General features: G+C 40.7%; 2 protein-coding genes across 3 annotated transcripts; both read right to left on the bottom strand.

The window, feature by feature from the left end:
• Positions 1-352: 352 nt before the first annotated feature.
• On the bottom strand, positions 353-8,871 carry LOC100564417 (interferon alpha-inducible protein 27-like protein 2A). Its single transcript, XM_008120798.3, has 4 exons — positions 7,681-8,871; positions 4,724-4,786; positions 3,066-3,227; positions 353-649 (listed from the first exon to the last, which is right to left on the bottom strand). The coding sequence occupies exons 1-4, from the start codon at positions 7,736-7,738 to the stop codon at positions 543-545; spliced, it is 390 nt and encodes a 129-aa protein (XP_008119005.1). The 5' UTR covers positions 7,739-8,871; the 3' UTR covers positions 353-542.
• Positions 8,872-9,761: 890 nt separating this feature from the next.
• On the bottom strand, positions 9,762-19,688 carry hmgcl (3-hydroxy-3-methylglutaryl-CoA lyase). 2 transcript variants are annotated; one of them, XM_008120797.3, is made up of 9 exons: positions 19,535-19,688; positions 15,796-15,879; positions 14,475-14,582; positions 13,750-13,845; positions 13,127-13,275; positions 12,925-12,988; positions 12,516-12,704; positions 12,105-12,230; positions 9,762-10,305 (listed from the first exon to the last, which is right to left on the bottom strand). In XM_008120797.3, the coding sequence occupies exons 1-9, from the start codon at positions 19,568-19,570 to the stop codon at positions 10,204-10,206; spliced, it is 954 nt and encodes a 317-aa protein (XP_008119004.1). In that variant the 5' UTR covers positions 19,571-19,688; the 3' UTR covers positions 9,762-10,203. The 2 variants fall into 2 exon arrangements, with proteins under 2 accessions (XP_008119004.1, XP_003227616.1); XM_003227568.4 differs by lacking the exon at positions 19,535-19,688 and adding an exon at positions 17,642-17,930.
• Between the last annotated feature and the right edge of the window lie 1,277 nt (positions 19,689-20,965).

Genomic DNA, 20,965 nt, shown 5'->3' with positions numbered 1-20,965 from the left:
CCAAATTCAGGCATTATCTGCTCTCTTTAGTTTAGGATATTTATTATGGTCAGTTATTTTATAAGCCTACACTGCCACCAAGTGGCCATATTTATGAACTGCATCAACACTTATTTTACCCTTTGATTAAGGCTGGATCTATACCCATACCTGATCTATACTGTAGAATCAATACAGTGTGACACCAGTTAATGCTATAGAAACCTGGGAGATATAGTTTTATAAGATCCTGGCACCTTGCAAACTACAACTCCCAGTGGTCTTCCCTGAATGTTGCTGGAAAGGAATCGAGCACCTTTCCTTTGGCCGAAATGGCAACCAAGTCACACAAATCCCCTTGTGGACTAGAATCTTGGCTGCTCCTTGTGGTTTTATTGATTCATTGTAATTTTTATAGAATGGTCGATTTCCCAAAGATCGACTGTAAGAAATCATCAAAATTCAACAAGGCTGTTGTGATTGGGGCAGATGCAGAAAAGGCCCTGCTAGGATACCATCAAGATAACTTCCATCTGTATGTTTCCAATGTTATCCTATGGATCCTAGAGCTTCGGGGGGCTCGGCTTTTTTGCAGCCCCAATGGCTGCCCCAGCGCTGGCCGTCGCCGCAGTCACCCCGAGTTTGGTGCTCAGTGCGAGTCCCGCTGCCCCTGAAAGACAAGCAGAGCAGCAGTTTAGGATGCTGGGCGCCTGAAAACACAGGATCTAGGGGTCTGTGTAGATCTCAGACTAAGCATGAGTCGACGGTGTGATGCAGCGGCTAAAAAGTGTCAGGGTATTGTGTATTGTGAAATGTTAAAATCAATCTGAGTTGTTAGAAATGCCTTCTGTGTTAGTTTTCGGCAAGGCATTCCAGTAGTTATGGAGTTAATGAGAGCCTGCTATGATTGACGTATCACAGGACCAATGGGGTCAAGTTTGTTTGACCGGGACTTTCTTCTTGTCCTGTGGAATGCAGAGGAGTGTCTTCAGAGTGTGTGAGTGGGTTGCTTTGGCGTGAGCACTCACGGAGGAAGGACTGAATTGCTCTATTTGTATATAGTTATGTAAATAAAGCTTTATAACCGTTGGATTTTCAACTGAACCTTCGCCTGCTGGAGTGTGTTTGACCAGTGCTGTTTATCCACATGGGAAGACAGTCTGGAGAAGGAGGTGAGACCGGGATGATGATTTTGGAATACACTCTGCTACCCATCATCCTCTCCCAACAAAAAAGCCAATATGATCCTAGGCTGCATCACTAGTTTAGTGTTCAAATTGAGGAAAGTCCTAGCCCCACTCCCTTCTGCTTTGGTCAGACGTCCTCAAGAATAATATTATGTCCTTTTCGGCAAAGCAACCCAAGGAGCTGGATGCTTGCAAGTCACTTATAGCAACCCTAAGGTCATCCTATCTATCTCTTGACCAGTGGGTCTCCATCTATCGACCCATCTATTTTTCCAGTCTGAAACTCTAAGGCAGCTATCTTCCTGTTGTTGTTTGCCCTTCAGCTTGTTTCCAAGGCCTTCATGTTGACCCGAAGGAAAACCTATGTTTCTCTGAGGCTGAGAGTGTGTGACTCCAATTGGGTCTCCATCTCTCCCTCCTTTTCCCCAGCCTTTCTTCCTGCTGCTGGTGTTTGCAAGTTTCTGGTGACCCTAAGTCAACCTTATCATAGGGCTGGCAAGATTATGTGCCTGCCTCCGAGGCTGAGACAGTGTGACCCATTTACGAGGGTTGAATGAAAAGTAATGCCTCCACCTTCGTAACTCCTCAACAGATGGCAGTCCTGGTCTGCGGCAGGTATTGGCCTGTTCAGTAGACTCTCCTCTACAGTTCCATTTGGCGGGAAGCCTTAGCATTGAACGGTTGTGTTGTTAAAGCGGGAAGTATGGAACCCTGCGCAGACGGAGAAGACTTAGCATTGAACGGTTGTGTTGTTGAAGTGCGAAATATGGAACCCTGTGGAGACAGGGAAGCCTTAGAATTGAACGGTTGTGTTGTTAAAGTGCAAAGTATGGAACCCTGTGGAGACAGAGAAGCCTTAGCATTGAACGGTTGTGTTGTTAAAGTGCAAAGTATGGAACCCTGCGCAGACGGGGAAGCCTTAGCATTGAATGGTTGTGTTGTTGAAGTGCGAAGTATGGAAGCCTGCACAGACGGGGAAGCCTTAGCATTGAACGGTTGTGTTGTTGAAGTGCAAAGTATGAAACCCTGCGCAGACGGGGAAGCCTTAGCATTGAACGGTTGTGTTGTTAAAGCGCGAAGTATGGAACCCTGTGCAGATGGTTGGTCAATGCGACTTAAGCAACGTGCAGTCATTGAATTCTTGACAGCAGAAGGTGTCACCCCAAAGGAGATTCATCAGAGAATGCAAGCTGTTTATGGTGATTGTGTTGTTGTTGGGCAAGTAAAGATGTTGAGGTGGGAACATCTGACTTGCATGACCAACAAAGAGTTGGACGTCCTGTGACAGGAACCACTGAGTTTCACAAGTGAAAGGTTGTCAAATTGATTCAGGACAAGCGTCGTATCACTCAAGAGAGAAATTTCTAGCATAATCGGCATTTCACAAGAACGTGTGGGTCACATTATTGCTTTGCTTGGCTATCGGAAGATCTGTGCACGATAGGTTCTGTGAGATGCCGGTTGCGGAAACAGAGTGTCGACTTCTTCCGTGACAACTTCAGAAACCTTGTTCATCGTTGGCAGAAATGTATCCAATTGTCTGGTGATTACGTAGAATAGTAAATAGTGGTAGTTAAAGAGCACATTCTAAGGATTATTTCTGCATTTGATTTATTAAAATATTCTTATCCAAACCCAAATAACGAAGGTGGAGGCATTACTTTTCATTCAACTCTCGTAAGATCTCCCAGGAGATTCAAATCTGGTTTCCCTAGTTATAGTTGAAACACTCAAACCACGACACCAGGCATGGGCAAACTAACGGCTATTATGAATTACGGGAGTTGAAGTCCAAAACACCTGGAGGGGCAAAGTTTGCCAAGGCCTGCACTACACTATGGCTTCTGGACTTTGGATTCCCAGTCCAGCCTTGATTCGGCTCAACTAGCAAAGGCTTACCAACGGACTGAAGGACAGCCACTGGGCTTCCGGCTGCAACCGCACCGCCGCTGGCAATCGCTGTGGCCGACATCATCTTGGCGGCAAGAGAACCGGCCGCGATCCCTGCGCCGGTGAAGCCCGCGGCTCCGAGCACCAAAGGGAGCCCCACGACGGTGAGGCCTGGAGGGTGAGAAACAAAGGAGTACAGTATTTGGAAGTACGCAATGCATTGGGAAGTACGCAAAGTATTTGGAAGTATGCAAAGTATTTGGAAGTATGCAAAACATTGGGAAGTATGCTAACTATATGGAAGTACGCAAAGTATTTGAAAGTGTGCAAAATATTTGGAAGTACGCAAAGTATTTGGAAGTACGCAAAGCATTGGGAAGTGTGCAAAATATTTGGAAGTACGCAAAGTATTTGGAAGTACGCAAAGGATTGGGAAGTGTGCAAAATATTTGGAAGTACATAAAGTATTGGGAAGTACGCAAAGTATTGGGAAGTATGCAAATTATATGGAAGTACACAAAGTATTTGGAAGTATGCAAAGTACTGGGAAGTGTGCAAATTATATGGAAGTAGGCAAAGTATTTGGAAGTACGCAAAACATTGGGAAGTATGCTAATTATATGGAAGTACGCAAAGTATTTGGAAGTACGCAAAACATTGGGAAGTATGCTAATTATATGGAAGTACACAAAGTATTTGAAAGGACACAAAGTATTTGGAAGTATGCAAAGTATTGGGAAGCACGCAAAGCATTGGGAAGGACACAAAGTATTTGGAAATACACAAAGTATTTGGAAGTATGCAAAGCATTGGGAAGTACGCAAATTATATGGAAGTACGCAAAGTATTTGGAAGTGTGCAAAATATTTGGAAGTACGCAAAGTATTTGGAAGTACGCAAAGCATTGGGAAGTGTGCAAAATATTTGGAAGTACACAAAGTATTTGGAAGTATGCAAAACATTAGGAAGTATGCAAAGTGTTTGGAAGTACGCAAAGCATTGGGAAGTACGCAAATTATATGGAAGTACGCAAAGTATTTGGAAGTGTGCAAAATATTTGGAAGTACGCAAAGTATTGGGAAGTACGCAGTTTTTGGAAATACGCAAATTATATGGAAGTACACAAAGTATTTGGAAGTATGCAAAGTATTGGGAAGTATGCAAATTATATGAAAGGACACAAAGTATTTGGAAGTATGCAAAGTGTTTGGAAGTATGCAAAGTATTGGGAAGCACGCAAAGCATTGGGAAGGACACAAAGTATTTGGAAATACACAAAGTATTTGGAAGTATGCAAAGCATTGGGAAGTACGTAAAGTATTTGGAAAAACACAAAGTATTTGGAAGTACGTAAAGTATTTGGAAGTACGCAAAGTATTTGGAAGTACACAAAGCATTGGGAAGGACACAAAGTATCTGGAAGGACAAAGTATTTGGAAGTACGCAAATTATTGGGAAGTACGCAAAGTGTTTGGAAGTATGCAAAGTATTGGGAAGTATGCTAAGTGTTTGGAAGTACGTAAAGTGCTTGGAAGTATGCAAAGTATTGGGAAGTATGCAAATTATATTGAAGGACACAAAGTATTTGGAAGTACGCAGAGTACATGGAAGTAAGCAAAGTGTTTGGAAATACGCAAAGTCCACTTCATAGACTCTTAAACGCTTACCGATTCCTAATCCCGCTCCGATCATGGCTCCTTTTCCTGAGTTGGTCAGTCTTTTAAAGGCCCCTGCAAAGAGGAATATGATCATTTTTAAAAAATGTACCCAAGGCCTTGGCATAATAATAATAATAATAATAATAATAATAATAATAATAATAAATCTTTGAAACCAGTGCAGGTGGTCCCGGTGGTGATGGGCACACTGGGTGCAGTGCCAAAAGATCTCAGCCGGCATTTGGAAACAATTGACATTGACAAAATTACGATCTGCCAGCTGCAAAAGGCCACCCTACTGGGATCTGCACGCATCATCCGAAAATACATCACACAGTCCTAGACACTTGGGAAGTGTTCGGCTTGTGGTTTTGTGATACGAAATCCAGCATATCTATCTTGTTTGCTGTGTCATAATAAAATAATAATAATAATAATAATAATAATAATAATAATAATAATAATAATAATAGGCTGAGATGGTGGCACCTTTTATTTCCGATGGCACACACACTTTGATGCACACAATTCGTATTAAGAGGGAGTATGTATAAAAGGGAGCCCACAGTGGCGCAGCGGATTAAACCGCTGAGCTGCTGAACTTGCTGACCAAATGGTTGCCGGTTCGAATCCGGTAAGAGGAGTGAGCTCCTGCTGTCAGCTCCAGCTTCTGCCAACCTAGCAGTTCGAAAACATGTAAATGTGAGTAGATCAATAGGTACTGCTCCGGCGGGAAGGTAACAGCATTCCATACAGTCATGCCAGTGTCCACATGACCTAGGAAGTGTCTATGGACAATGTTGGCTCTTTGGCTTAGAAATGGAGAAGAGCACCAACCCCCAGAGTCGGATACGACTGGACTTAATGTCATGGGAAAACTTTTACCTTTACCTATGTATAAAATGACTTTCAGGTTATGCCTATAAGGCAGGTGTGGGCCAACTTGGGCCTTCTCTCCAGGTGTTTTGGACTTCAACTCCCATCATTCCTAACAGCCTCAGGCCCTTTCCTTTTCCCCCTCAGATACTTGGGGGCAGTGGAGGTTTATAAAACAACTGACCATAATAAATACCTTAAAACAGTGATGGCCAACCTATGACACGCATGTCAGCACTGACACGCCTAATCATTTTTGCTGATACGCTGCTGCATGCAGATTGATTGGATGACTATGTCTTTTGTGACCAAATTTGGTGTGATTTGGTCCAGGTCCAGTTGTTTTGTTGTTTACTCCATGGGAATTATGCACATTGCATGCATATATATATATATATATATATATATATATATATATATATATATATACACACAGTAGAGTCTCACTTATTCAACATAAACGGGCCGGCAGAACGTTGGATAAGCGAATATGTTGGATAATAAGGAGAGATTAAGAAAAAGCCTATTAAACATCAAATTAGGTTATGATTTTACAAATTAAGCACCAAAACATCATGTTAGACAACAAATTTGACAGAAAAAGTAGTTCAATACGCAGTAATGCTGTGTAGTAATTACTGTATTTACAAATTTAGCACCAAAATATCACAATGTATTGAAAACATTGACTACAAAAATGGCTTGGATAATCCAGAAGCTTGGAGAAGCGAGGCTTGGATAAGTGAGACTCTTTTATTTATATATATACATTCTATTATTATTGTAGTATATTATCATATTATTACTATTATACAGTAGAGTCTCACTTATCCAACATAAACAGGCCAGCAGAACGTTGGATAAACGAATATGCTGGATAATAAGGAGGGATTAAGGAAACACCTATTAAACATCAAATTAGGTTATGATTTTACAAATTAAGCACCAAAACATCATGTTATACAACAAATTTGACAGAAAAAGTAGTTCAATACACAGTAATGCTATGTAGTAATTACTGTATTTACGAATTTAGCACCAAAATATCACGATGTATTGAAAACATTGACTACAAAAATGCGTTGGATAATCCAGAACGTTGGATAAGCGAGTGTTGGATAAGTGAGACTCTACTGCAGGGGTCCCCAAACTTTTTAAACTGGGGGCCAATTCACAATCCTTCGGACTGTTGGAGGGCCGGACTATAGTTGGCCACCAAGCAATAATAATAATAATAATAATAATAATAATAATAATAATAATAATAATAATAATAATAATAATAATAATAATGATGAGGGTTGGAAGAGACCCTTTGGGCCATTGAGTCCAATCCCCTTCTGCTTTTGGGCACCAAAAGCACAAGCAAAGCACCCCTGACAGATGGCCTCCCAGTCTCAATGTTAATAAATAATAATAATAATAATAATAATAATAATAATAATAATAATAATAATAATAGTTGGAAGAGAAGAAGAGAACCCTTGGGTCATTTAGCCCAACCCCCTTCTGCCTTTGTGCCGTGGGGGGCCGGATAAATGGCTTCGATGGGCCGCATGTGGCCCCCGGGCCTTAGTTTGGGGACCCCTGCTCTACTGTATATGTATTCTATTATTATTGTAGTATATTACCATATTATTACTATTATATTATTTTTATATTATTCATTATTCATGACTACATTGAAACTAGAATAGAGAGAAATCAGTGTGGAAACTGCAAGAGGTCCCATAGATTGTTGTACATGGAAATAAGGGTAGTAAATAGTTTTTGATTTATTAAATACAGTTATATATTACAATTATATATATTTGTTATTTAAACTATACATATTGCGAAATTATGTTTTTTTCCCCCTCGAACTGACACACCACCCAAGTCATGCTAGGTTTTTTGGTGAATTTTGACACACCAAGCGCAAAAGGTTGCCAATCACTGCCCTAAAAGGAAGGACCCAAGTTTGCCCACGCCTGCTATAAGCATTTTGGAGAAGAGAGACCAAACTCAGTTGAAACAAAAGTTCCAAAGAGCTTGGGTTTCCTACCTTTAAAGCCCCCCCCCCCCTTTTTTTTCTGTTGGGATTGTCTTACCAGGGTTTCCATTGGCCTTTGAGGGCATCTCTGCTTCTTTCTTGGGGGGTCCTGCCATTAGTGGTTGCAGCTGGCTTTTTGCAAACTGGCACCTTTAAGGAAAAAGGAGCAGGAGGAGGAAGAAGCCCAGATTTAAAGGGACAGGACTCTTTTTCTGAGTCACAGGCTGAGGATAAAGAGCTGGCAGACTGGGAAGGGCAAATGGGAACTCTAAGCACTTTCATTTCCTTTTGTAAAATCTTAAGGAGTTGGAAGAGACACCCAAAGGTCATCCAGTCCAACCCTATTCTGCCAGGCGGGAGGACACAACCGAAGCCTTCCCGACAGATGGCCATCCAGCCTCTGCTTAAATAAAATTCCAGAAGAAGAGACGTCATCCTCCTCCTCATTATTATTATTATTGACACAAAGACAGAGTATGACACAGTGAATGAGATATACACACACATAACGTACATATTTTTATTATGTGTATAGATTAGCTTCGGTACTCAGGTTAGGTCTTTTGTAAAGATAAATATTAGAAAAAGTCATTGTTTAGTATGGATCTGGCTTCACAGGCCTTTTTGCATGTGGGCGGACTGCAACTCCCATCATGTTATCGCCCCCCCTCCAAACTCTGCCAGTACTTAAAGTTGGTCATGCTGGCTATGTTTGCCAAGTGTGGTCCAGATCCATCGGTGGTGGGGTTCACAATGTTCTTTGGATGCAAGGTGAACTATAACTCCCATCATCCTGGGTTTATATTCCCCAAACCCTGCCAGTTTTTTAAGTTGATCATAGGGGCTATTTGTGCCAAGTTTGGTCCAGATTCATTTTTTTTTTCTTGTCAGGGCGACTTGAGAAACTGCAAGTCGCTTCTGGTGTGAGAGAATTGGTCGTCTGGTCCAGATCCATCATAGTGGGATTCACAAAGTTATCTGGATGCGGGTGAACTACAACTCCCATTATCCAAAGTCAATTCAAGCACCCTGTATATGCTGGACTATTATTATTATTATATTTCTGGACTTCTCTTGTTTATAGGGTTGCTGCTTTGTTGGGATTGGGGTGAGCTGTATACATAAAATTATTATTATTATTATATTGTATGACACAGCAAACAAGATAGATATGCTGGATTTCGTATCACAAAATCACAAATCGAACACTTCCCAAGTGTCTAGGACTGTGTGATGTATTATTATTATTATTATTATTATTATTTTATTATGACACAGCAAACAAAATAGATATGCTGGATTTCGTAATAAAATAATAATAATAATAATAATAATAATAATAATAATAATAATAATAATAATAATACATCACACAGTCCTAGATACTTGGGAAGTGTTGAGAATTATTATTATTATTATTATTGATACAAAGACAGAGTATGACACAGCAAATGAAGCAGCGTGTTTGAAAAAGAACTCCCTAGTTTTAATGTAATTTACATTAAAACTAGTGAGTTCTTTTTCAAACACCCTGCTCATTTGCTGTGTCATACTGTCTTTGTATCAATAATAATAATAATACAATTTAATTTAATTTACATTAAAACTAGGGAGTTCTTTTTCAAACACCCTGCATATCTCATTTGCTGTGTCATACTGTCTTTGTATCAATAATAATAATAATAATAATAATAATAATACAATTTAATTTAATGTAATTTACATTAAAACTAGGGAGTTCTTTTTCAAACACCCTGCATATCTCATTTGCTGTGTCATACTGTCTTTGTATCAATAATAATAATAATAATAATAATAATACAATTTAATTTAATGTAATTTACATTAAAACTAGTGAGTTCTTTTTCAAACACCCTGCTCATTTGCTGTGTCATACTCTGTCTTTGTATCAATAATAATAATAATAATAATAATAATAATAATAATAATAATACAATTTAATTTAATGTCATTTACATTAAAACTAGGGAGTTCTTTTTCAAACACCCTGTATATGCTGGACTATTATTATTATTAGTAGTAGTAGTATTTTAAGTTGGTCATGGTGGATATTTATGCCAAGTGTGGTCCTGATACATTGCCGGTGTGTTTACACTGGAAAACACATACAAACATAGATACATACAAACATATTTTCACTTTTATTATAGAAGACAGATATAGATATTGGCATCCCAAACTTTTCTCCCAGGCAGAATGAGGGAAGGCTGTCTTAAGAGCAGGTCACTTTAGGAAGCCATGGATTTGGATTAAACCCAAGATTAGCCCTTTGAATTTCACCAAATCGGGGTTACAGGGGCACGTCTTGTTCTTCCCCCAAACAAAGCCCATGATGCTCAGGAGCAAAGCTGCCACCACCAGGAAAGGAAGAGCCCTCTTCCAAGAGGCCCAGTCTCTCTTTTCACAGTGAGATAGGGTTTCCCGTCTTCCTTTCACCTCCAAGTGCGGACACCAAATGAGTGCTTTAAATAAAGTCGGGTGCGAACGGAGCACAAACCGGGCTGCTTCCAGAGTGCCTTGGTTCTGCTTCCGCAAAGTCCGATGAAGGCACGGAGCTGATTCAGAGTTTGCAGGAGGCCTGGGCCACTTTGGAGTTCGTCCTCCGGTTCAGGGCTTTACAGATAAAGGCGCCGGCTTCAAGGAGCTTGGAGAGATCCACGCCCTTCACAAGGAAAAAAGGAAGGAAATGATTCACTGAGGACGTGGCTGCTTAATTTGCAATTTAATTTAAGGTCAAACTTCAGGTTCATGGAGCCCGTTTTGCTTCTCCCACGTCTGAACTTGGAAAATGTGTTTTTGGATTATATTTCTCTTAATAATCTCTCAGTCTGCATGGCCAGCGTACATTAAAGTTGGAGGATTTGGATTTTTAGGATCCAGAAAGTGGCCTTTCCGATCGAGAGACCTCATATTCCCCTATATTTTTTGAAATACTGGCCCTTCACTCTGCTACATGCAAAGCCCATAATCTACCCATATGAAAGAGTTCCCTATCTATTCAACATGAAAGTATTCTTGAGATGGAGGATCCATTACGTGATGAGTCCCTTTGACCATCCAAGAAAGTAGGACACTGGACAAGTAAAACACATATCCGCCATGCCCACATGTGGCTGATTTAGCCAATGAAATGACATTTTAAACCACTGGGTCTGACCAGGGAGGGCACACATTTGTGAGATTTGATTTTTATCCTGATGTATTATCAGATCAAGAACCAAAACCTCCCTTCTGTCAAGCTGTCGCTTTAGCGCAGCATTTATTTATCAAATGGCAAAGCTTTCCGGCAATAATAATAATAATAACAACTTTATTTTTGTATGACGCCTCTATCTCCCCAGAGCAGCTTACATGGGAACGAGCCCAATCGACATCATAACATCATAAAGTAGTCAATTTAAAACACATACATCATTACATAAAACAGAATAATCAAACAGCAGTTTAAAACAACATAAAATTATAAAAGCGTTAAAAAAAGCTTTACTAGTGGTATCACTACTGGTGCTACTACTACTGCTACTAGTAGTTGTTTCACTACTGGTGCTACTACTATTGGTATTATTACTGGTGTTACTATTACTGCTACTACTGGCAGTATTACTACAGGTGATACTGCTGCTACTGGCGCTACTACTAGTGGTATTACCACTGTTGCTGCTGCTACTACTGGTGCTATTACTATTGGTATTATTACTGGTGTTACTATTACTGCTACTACTGGCGCTACTACTAGCGGTATTACTACAGGTGATACTGCTGCTACTGGCGCTACTACTAGTGGTATTACCACTGTTGCTGCTGCTACTACTGGTGCTATTACTATTGGTATTATTACTGGTGTTACTATTACTGCTACTACTGGTGCTACTACTAGCGGTATTACTACAGGTGATACTGCTGCTACTGGCGCTACTACTAGTGGTATTACTACTGTTGCTGCTACTACTACTGGTGCTATTACTATTGGTATTATTACTGGTGTTACTATTACTGCTACTACTGGTGCTACTACTAGCGGTATTACTACAGGTGATACTGCTGCTACTGGCGCTACTACTAGTGGTATTACTACTGTTGCTGCTACTACTGGTGCTATTTCTATTGGTATTATTACTGGTGTTACTATTACTGCTACTACTGGTGCTACTACTAGCGGTATTACTACAGGTGATACTGCTGCTACTGGCACTACTACTAGTGGTATTACTACTGTTGCTGCTGCTACTACTGGTGCTATTACTAGTGGTATTACTACTGCTGCTACTGTTACTTCTTACTTCTGAAATGCATGTATAACCAACTTCTTCTCTTCCAAACGAGACGCAAAGCAACGTAGAGAGAGCACTTCTCTAAGCATTTGATAGGTTTCCTAGAATTTTCCTTAAAGCTGTTTGCTAATCAACAAAACCACATTCAATGAACTCATGTAATATATGAATCTGCTGTCTCGCTACTTACTGTGTGAATGCCAAGGCCGTGGAGCATGTAGACCATGTCTTCAGTGGCCACGTTCCCAGATGCGCCCTGGGCATAAGGGCAGCCCCCGAGGCCCGCGACAGAGGAATCGACCACACTGACGCCCATCTGGGGACGGAAGCAAACCCGGCTCAGAAATGCATGCCATGCTATTCCCCAGTCCAGCCCTTTGCAACCTTATTTATCCTAGAAATAATTTTCACATCTCAGTGAACCCCTGCATCAAACTGAATAGGGTGCACCATCGAGCTCTGCTGTGGTTTGGTTACAGGACAAACCATGACAAAATCCAAAAAGCAAGCCTTAATTTGATCACATATTAAGATACATAAGCGCACAGAAAGCATGCAAACTCTGAAGTTCCAGAAACACATGGGTGGCCAGGAAACATACCTGAAGGGCTACCAGCGTGTTGGCAAGCGCCTGCCCGTACGTATCATGACAGTGGACGGCAAGGGCCCCGATGGGCACCTCTTTCATGACGGCAGAAAGCATCTCCCTCATGTTGCCAGGAGTCCCAACACCAATGGTATCGCCGAGAGAAATCTCATAGCATCCCATTGCGTACATTTTCTTTGACACCTGCCGCAGAGAACAGAAGAATTAGAGAAAAGCATTTCAGAATTGAAAGACCTCTACAAGGAGGAGATGCATGCCAAGAATTCATTTTGGGTGTTCATTTGATGTTTTTGCAAACCCTGAAATGCTTTTGGCTGTTTCACAGGTACACAGGCATTCAGAGTTGCATTAGGCACATACTAGACATTGCAAAATAATTTCCCGATTATACACAGGAGCTCACCTCGGCCACTTTAGCGGGAGCAATCTTCCCTTCATACGGACAGCCAAGGACGCAGGAGACGTACCTGCAAGTAAAGGGAACAAGCTTTACTACATATCTATTTTTCCTTCAAACCTACTGGCTTTCTCCTAACTAAGTTCCTATTACTACGGTGTTAATTTGCCTGCTTGTCGCCAAATTAATACATCATTTTAAGGCTTACCCTCGGACAGGGATGTTGGCTTCTTTTGCAGCCCGCAAGACGTCGCTAAACCTCTCCAAACTTTCATCTATGGAGCAGTTGATGTTCTTCTTCGTGAAAAGTTCTGATGCAGCGCCAAAGATGGACACCTCCTTGGCTCCAGCCGCTACCTGCCAATTCAGGGAAAGGTATATTTTGAGAGGGACTACAGAGGAAAACATCTGCAAAGAGCAGGAGCGGCTTGTCCTTCTAAACCTGAGGTGGGCAAAATGTCCTCAATGGCCTGAGTGGTAAAATGCCCCCCAAAAGACCTCTCTTGGGCCTAAAATACCCCCAAAGCATGGTGAAAAATGACTCCTGCTTATATGTTTACCCCTTCAAAACTTTAACAGCAACAAACTCAGAACTTCTGCCCCGAATCTTATTTGTTTTATCATTATTATTTATTAACTGTATTATTTCTTCCCCGCTTTTCTCCCCATGGGGACTCAAGGTGGCTCACAATAACATGGACACAACCCAATTAATGTAAAAACACGGGCAATATTTGTCTCGTGGATATAGGATACAATAAAAATACTCATACACTTAAGTTTACATTTTAAACAAACAATCCTCCCCAAGCCCCACAAGGCTTCTCTTACCGCTGCTTGGAAGCCCTTGAGGTTTGGGGTCAGAACTGGATAGCTGATGCCAGGGACCTTCTGGATGCCTTGCATGACTTCGGCATGGTCGGCCATCTAGGACGCAGAACAACAAATGAGATAAGATTCTAAACCTTTAAAGTCAAGGAAAGCCCTCCTCCTCTCCAAATGGTTTAATCTTTTTCCTTTTTCGTTTTGTTTCTTTGAATGCTTATTACTTTGATTTTAAATTAGATTGGTTGCATTAAAATTAGTAAAGAAAATGTATCAAGAAAAACAAGTGGCCCCATAACCTATATTGAACCCTCATGCCCACAAGAGACAATTCACCCCTTTTTCGGCTTAGGGAATGTTTGATACCGGTCATATAAACAACTAGGAGCCATATGATGATGATTGTGATGATAATTTTATTTCTCTCCCCTAGGCAGAGCACAACATAGTCAAATCACATCATCATAAAACATTATGAAAAATACATATATTAAAATGTAATTCTATGAAATACATATATTAAAATACACAAAGCAGGCGTGTGGCTCCAGGGCCAAACTTTCAACATGTTTGTTGAACAAGGAATCACAGAATTCTAGAGTTGGAAGAGACCCCAAGGGCTATCCAGTCCAACCCTATTATGCCAGGCAGGAAGGCACAACCCAAGCCCTCCTGACAGATGGCTATACAGCCTCTGTTGTTGAAACACTTCCAGGAACATCTGGACTGACCTGTGGGACCCATTTGGGAGAGACAAAACTGGTGGCTTCTATGACCGAAAGACCTGTTTCTGACAGCCGGTTAATGAAGTCGATTTTCACCTGGGTGGGGACGATATTCTACAAAGAGAGAGAGAGAAAGAGAAGGAAACAAATCCACTGATATATTTATATAACAGATGTTTTGACTTTCAACTTTCCAATTAAATTCTTTTCAATGGTAGAGCGACAAAGGTTAAGGGCAGTCGCTGTATTTGGGAGATTGAGGAGCATGAACTAATGGTCAAAAAGTGACTCTTAGCACAAAGAAGAGAGCAAGAGGTAAGTCATAGATGCTCTTCTAATAAAAAAAAGAAAAAATAATAATTAACAGAATTCAGATCCCATTTCTTTCACTTTTATAATAATAATACTTTATTTTTCTATCCCGCCTCCATCTCACTGAAGGGACTTGGGGCGGCTAACATGGGGCCATGCCCAAAGAACAGAAACATAAACAAAATTAAAACAGATAAAATAAACAAATTAAAAACACAATAATACAATATAGCACAATAATAATATAACATGATAAATATAATTTTACATTCTAACTGTCTTATCTTCAAGACAAGGAAAACTAATGATACTAAATGATTAGTGTATAAACAATCATGAGTTTTGAAAGCCAGCCAAGGGCAAAGGTTGTCACATCTTTTGCAACTTCCCAGGGCTTTGCAATGAGTCAACATCCAAGTCCATCTTAGGCAACCTGGCTGCAATTCTGCCTGTTTACAACAGACCTTCCCTCTGTCCTTTCTTGGGTGACAAAGGTAGCAAAGACATCAGAACCTGTGGGTCTTCCTCTGAACAAGAAGCCCAAGGGGTTTTCAAAGCTCAGCCAAATAAATATAGGGAAAAGGTAAAAGCCGCAGGACTTTGAAAACATTAGCCAACAAATAGAAGGAAAAGGTTAATCCATGTTTACTGGTATTGAACTTCTATTAAAATAATCTGTGTTGAACCAAAGATGTACTTGCATGCCTTTGAACCAAAGATGTACTTGCATGCCTCATTTCTAATTTATGTTGATCCTAAGGCAAACCTATCACAGAGCTTTCTTCAGAAGGACTTGCTTTTGCCTCCTTCCTCTGAGGCCGAGAGTGTGTGACCTGTCCAACGTCACCCAGTGGGTTCCCAGAGCCAAATAGGGACTCAACCCCTCACCTCCAGAGGTATAGTTTAACACCAAAACCACTAAATCATGGCGGTTTTCTTTGAACCAGAGGCACAAAAGTATTAAAATATACACCAGGTTTCTGTTACAAAGGACATTCAACAGAATTCCTCTTACCTTTTCGTTCTGCAGCCCGTCTCGCGGGCCGACTTCAACGATTTTCACATGTTTTGGGAGGGAAGTAGCTGCCGCTGTGCTGAGCTATATAGGGAACAGAAGTTTATAAATGATCAGAACCAAGTAAATAAAGACCTTTTTGACGTCTTCTTTATCAGGAAGCATGCCTGACCATGGCAAAAGGAAGAAAAGAATAATTCTAAACTGGCACATTCGACAATATCGATGCATCTTCAGAACCAAAAAGAGTCATCTAAAATTTTGGAGAGCTGCTAACAGAATGCGTCAACATAATAATACCAACAACAACAACAACAACAACAATAAAACTTTATTTATATACTGCCCTATCTCCTCAAGGGACTCAGGGCAGTTTCCAACAGAGCAAGGAAACCATAGGTAAAAGGTAAAGGTTTCCCCTGACGTTAAGTCCAGTCGTGTCCGACTCTGGGGGTTGGTGCTCATCTCCATTTCTAAGCCAAAGAGCCGGCACTGTCCATAGACACCTCCTAGGTCATGTGGCTGGCATGACTGCGTGGAGTGCCATTACCTTCCTGCCAGAGTGGTACCTATTGATCTACTCACATTTGCATGTTTTCCAACTGCTAGGTTGGCAGAAGCTGGGGCTAACAGCAGGTGCTCACTCCGCTCCCCGGATTTGAACTACAAACCTTTTGGTCCGCAAGTTCAGCAGCTCAGCGCTTTAATACGCTGTGCCACTGGGGGCTCCTACAATAATAATACAGTAATAACAACACAATAACAATTTTATTTATATACTGCCCTATTTCCTCAAGGGACTCAGGGTGGTTTCCAACATAGCAAGGAAAACATGCAAAAATTTAAAACCATACAACAACAAAACATAGTACTATAATGAGCGTAAGTACACTAAACATACAAATCAATCAATTAACTACAGGCTTAAGAAATAATAACAAAATACTCCATATCAACAATACTGATCTGGACAAATGAGAAATCTCATTCTCAGTAATGTGGTTTTTTATACCTTGAAGATGACTGGATCAAGAAAATTCTACAAGCCATGCTGTATTATGCACATTACAGTAGAGTCTCACTTATCCAATACTCGCTTATCCAAGGTTCTGGATTATCCAACCCATTTTTGTAGTCAATGTTTTCAATACATCGTGATATTTTGGTGCTAAATTTGTAAATACAGTAATTACTACATAGCATTACTGTGTATTGAACTACTTTTTCTGTCAAATTTGTTGTATAACATGATGTTTTGGTGCTCAATTTGTAAAATCATAACCTAATTTGATGTTTAATAGGCTTTTTCTTAATCCCTCCTTATTATCCAACATATTCACTTATCCAACGTTCTGCCGGCCCGTTTACGTTGGATAAGTGAGACTCTACTGTATGTGGGAATTGAAGTCCAAAACACCTGGAGGGCCCAAGTTGGCCTATGCTTGGCATATAACACACACACACACATATATATACAGTCGAGTCTCACTTATCCAACATAAACGGGCCGGCAGAACCTTGGATAAGTGGATATGTTGGATAATAAGGAGGCATTCAGGAAAAGCCTATTAAACATCAAATTAGGTTATGATTTTACAAATTAAGCAACAAAACATGTTAGACAACAAATTTGACAGAAAAAGTAGTTTAATACGCAGTAACGCTTTGTAGTAATTACGGTATTTACGAATTTAGCACCAAAATATCATGATATATTGAAAACATTGACTACAAAAATGGCTTGGATAATCCAGAACCTTGGATAAGCGAGGCTTGGATAAGTGAGACTCTACTGTATGAGTATATATACGTTTTTGGTACTAAATTGACTAAATTAGACCCTCACCGGCCTCAGCGACGCCACCAGCCTCGGAATGGCCCGATTCGCCACCACCATGGCGGCTTCTTCCTCCTTCTCAGCCCAGCTGAGAAGCCATTTTGTCCTGTCACGTGACATTGCCCGTTGGGCGGGACCTCCCGTCTCGCCCTCCCCTTTCTTAAAGGGGAACACACACTCAAACAAAGCTTCTTGTCTCAGAGATGTCTCTAACTAGATAGGAGAAATTTTGGTTGTATCTCAATGTGAAACTTGTGCCTATTATTATTATTCCATCTCTTCTGGCAGAAGGCCTACCTAGACACCTCTCAATCATGAGTTTTGATTTACATTCTATTGCTACTATCTGTCAATGTTGTATCTGTCTTTGGTGCATGTTTTTGATATTTTTGTCTCTTTATCTATGTCATTGATTTTATATATATATACACACACACACAAAACTCTTCAACTATTAATATGCATTAAGCCTTTAATTTATTTGTATGGTTTTTCGGCTGTTCGAAGTTATTATATTGGATGCTACGCGGAGATGCTTTGATGGGATTTTATTGTTCTTGCGTCTGTATATATATTATATATGTGTGTGTGTGTATGTGTATGTATGTATATATTCTCCCATATATGTGTATGTCAAACATATAAATATTGAAATAATAAATTGGTGATGGCTTGAGGCAAAGTCAAAAATGCATGGACATTATATGTGTGTGTGTGTGTGTATACACACACACACATACATATATAAATAATAAATATATAAATAATAATAAATTAAAGGCTAAATGCACATTAATAGTTGAAGAGTTTTTTGTATGTATAGAATTAATGTATTTCAATATTACTTCAACAGCCATGCGTCCATGCTATTTGATCACAGGAGTTGTTGTTTGACAAGGTCTTTAATCGTCTCTGCCAGAGTTCTGGTCTTCACCAAACTACAGCTCCCAAGATCCAATTGTATTGTGCCATGGCAGTTAAAGTGGGGTCAAACTGCATTCCTTCTGCAGTGTAGATGCAACCCATAAGAGAGGATCTCTTAAACATCATACAGATGTCCAGATGGAGACACACTTAGGTTCTATGCACACTTATCTGGAGCAATCCACTGAATTTAGTGTAGTTTTTTCCCCATAGGAGTTTACTTAAGGTTGGAATTAATTTTAGATATTGGTGACGCAGCATGTTAAAGCGCTGAGCTGCTGAACTTGTGGAGCGAAAGGTCGCAGGTTCAAATCCAGGGAGCGGAGTGAGCACCCACTGTTAGCCCCAGCTTCTGCCAACCTAGCAGTTCGAAAACATGCAAATGTGAGTAGATCAATAGGTACTGCTCCGGTGGGAAGGTAACGGCTCTCCATGCAGTCATACCCATAGCCACATGACTTTGGAGGTGTCTATGGACAACGCCGGCTCTTCTGCTGAGAAATGGAGATGAGCACCAACCCCCAGATTCGGACATGACTGGACTGAATGTCAGTGGAAAACCTTTGCCTTTACTAGACATCAGAAAACTGTGGCTTGATCTATTGTGGGAAGAGGTTTCCCCTGACATTAAGTCCATTCGTGTCCGACTCTGGGGGTTGGTGCTCATCTCCATTTCTAAGCCGAAGAGTTGTCTGTAGACACCTCCAAGGTCATGTGGCCGGCATGACTGCATGGAACGCCGTTACCTTCCCACCGGAGCAGTACCTATTGATCTACTCACATTTGTATGTTTTTGAACTGCTAGGTTGGCAGAAGCTGGAGCTAACAGCGGGCGCTCACTCCGCTCCCCAGGTTTGAACCTGGGACCTATTGGTCAACAAGTTCAGCAGCTCAGCGCTTTAACACACTGAGCCACCGCAGGCTCCTGGTCTATTGTATCCCTTTTTAAAAAGTGTCCCCTTTTTCAAAGCCACATACCTGGCCGATCAGGCTTCCTCTTCGTAAAGGCCCCATTTCGGTGCGTTGCAGTCTTGGGAGCGTTTAGGGCTGGTGCCGCTTGATCGGTTGAAAAGGAGCATCATGCTGCGTCATGTGCACATTTATACCAGCTCCTGAATCAACAGAAGGACAGGGCTCTACTATTGAGATATTGATTTTGGCTCCTAGATACCAGTCTCTTTTCTTTTGGCATCAGACACTGATTGCATCGGAAAGGTCCGTGATGAAACAAAAGAGGTGTGCCACCTCGGCATCGTGGCTCTGGCTCTTCTTCCAATGTGATGTAAGGAAGGATTCCTGCCAAAGGGATGCTCAAAACGACGATGGAATGCTTGGCGAGTGTCGAAAGGCTGATGACATCAGCGGTGTTTTCCTATGATCTCACTGGCAGGGATTTCACTCCGACTCTGGCGCTGTATGCTGAACATTATTGCACAGTTTGCAATTAATGATTGAGCCGCAGTGTTCCTTGGCCGCCATCCTTCTCTGTACATGGCACCAACCATCAAGGCCACGCGTGTTAAGAACGGATCCAAAAAAGAGAGCGATGTTTCTGAAAACAGCTGCAGTGGGAAGGCAAGAGGAGGCAGGTTTAAATTCTAATTGAAAGACTGCAATGAATGGAGGTGGGCCCTGAAAGTGGACATCATAACGCTCCAGGCTGTAGTTAAAATATATTAATTCTAAGTGAAAAATTCCCAGTTGATAGTGATAATCCCAATTCCAAACAGTTGGGGTTGTTCGGCATATGACTTTACAGTAATAATGGTGGTCATTATATTTATTTCTACAGATTATTTATTTGAAAAGCCTGGGCCCAAAAGAGTTTGGGATTTCCCCCCCAGATTTTGGAAAACTTGTATTAGCATATACTTACATAATTCAGTATCTTGGAAACGGGACCAAAATTGGAATACAGAATTTGTTGGATACTTTACACACATATAACCTGAAGGTAATTGTATACATTTTAAATAATTTTATTACACTGGACCACCAGAAAGTAAAAGTGCCACTATCTCAGCTCTGCATCTTCAATTTATGTCTATTTATGGCAACTCCATGAATTTATTAGGGTTTTTCTTTTTGCAAGGAGTACAGAGAAGTGTTCTGCCATTGGCTTTCTGATAACATGCCTACTGTGTTCCTTCTAAGTACTAAACCGCCCTGGTCCTGCTTAAGTCCCAAAAGCAAATGGAATCTATTGCCTTCATAGTATTTAGGGGATCTACTTAATCTAAATTAGAGACTAACATAGGACACTTCTTCTTACATAAGTATTTAAGTATACCTGCAACATGCATATCTTTTGTCCAGTCAAAAAGTGAAACTCGTTGGGCTAACAACTGAGGCCCATTTTGAGTCTTCTAAGCAAATGTTTTTCCTGAAAAGTGTTTCTTCTGAAGCAAC

This window comes from Anolis carolinensis, unplaced genomic scaffold, assembly GCF_035594765.1.
Source record: "Anolis carolinensis isolate JA03-04 unplaced genomic scaffold, rAnoCar3.1.pri scaffold_10, whole genome shotgun sequence".
NCBI lineage: Eukaryota > Metazoa > Chordata > Lepidosauria > Squamata > Dactyloidae > Anolis > Anolis carolinensis.
Note: the sequence above shows the minus strand (reverse complement) of the source record. Positions and strands in the feature narration are given on the sequence as shown.

Bases quoted from the DNA above. Each gene is read 5' to 3' on its own strand.
- LOC100564417 (XM_008120798.3), bottom strand. From the start codon at position 7,738: ATGGCAGGACCCCCCAAGAAAGAAGCAGAGATGCCCTCAAAGGCCAAT. The intron at 3,228-4,723 runs GTAAGCGTTTAA...CTCACCCTCCAG, and splicing joins CGGAGCGGGATTAGGAATCG to GCCTCACCGTCGTGGGGCTC. The intron at 650-3,065 runs GTAAGCCTTTGC...CTTGTCTTTCAG, and splicing joins GGCTGTCCTTCAGTCCGTTG to GGGCAGCGGGACTCGCACTG.
- hmgcl (XM_003227568.4), bottom strand. From the start codon at position 17,752: ATGTCACGTGACAGGACAAAATGGCTTCTCAGCTGGGCTGAGAAGGAG. The intron at 14,583-15,795 runs GTAAGAGGAATT...CTCTCTTTGTAG, and splicing joins ACGGGCTGCAGAACGAAAAG to AATATCGTCCCCACCCAGGT. The intron at 12,989-13,126 runs GTAAGCCTTAAA...CTTTACTTGCAG, and splicing joins GCCAACATCCCTGTCCGAGG to GTACGTCTCCTGCGTCCTTG.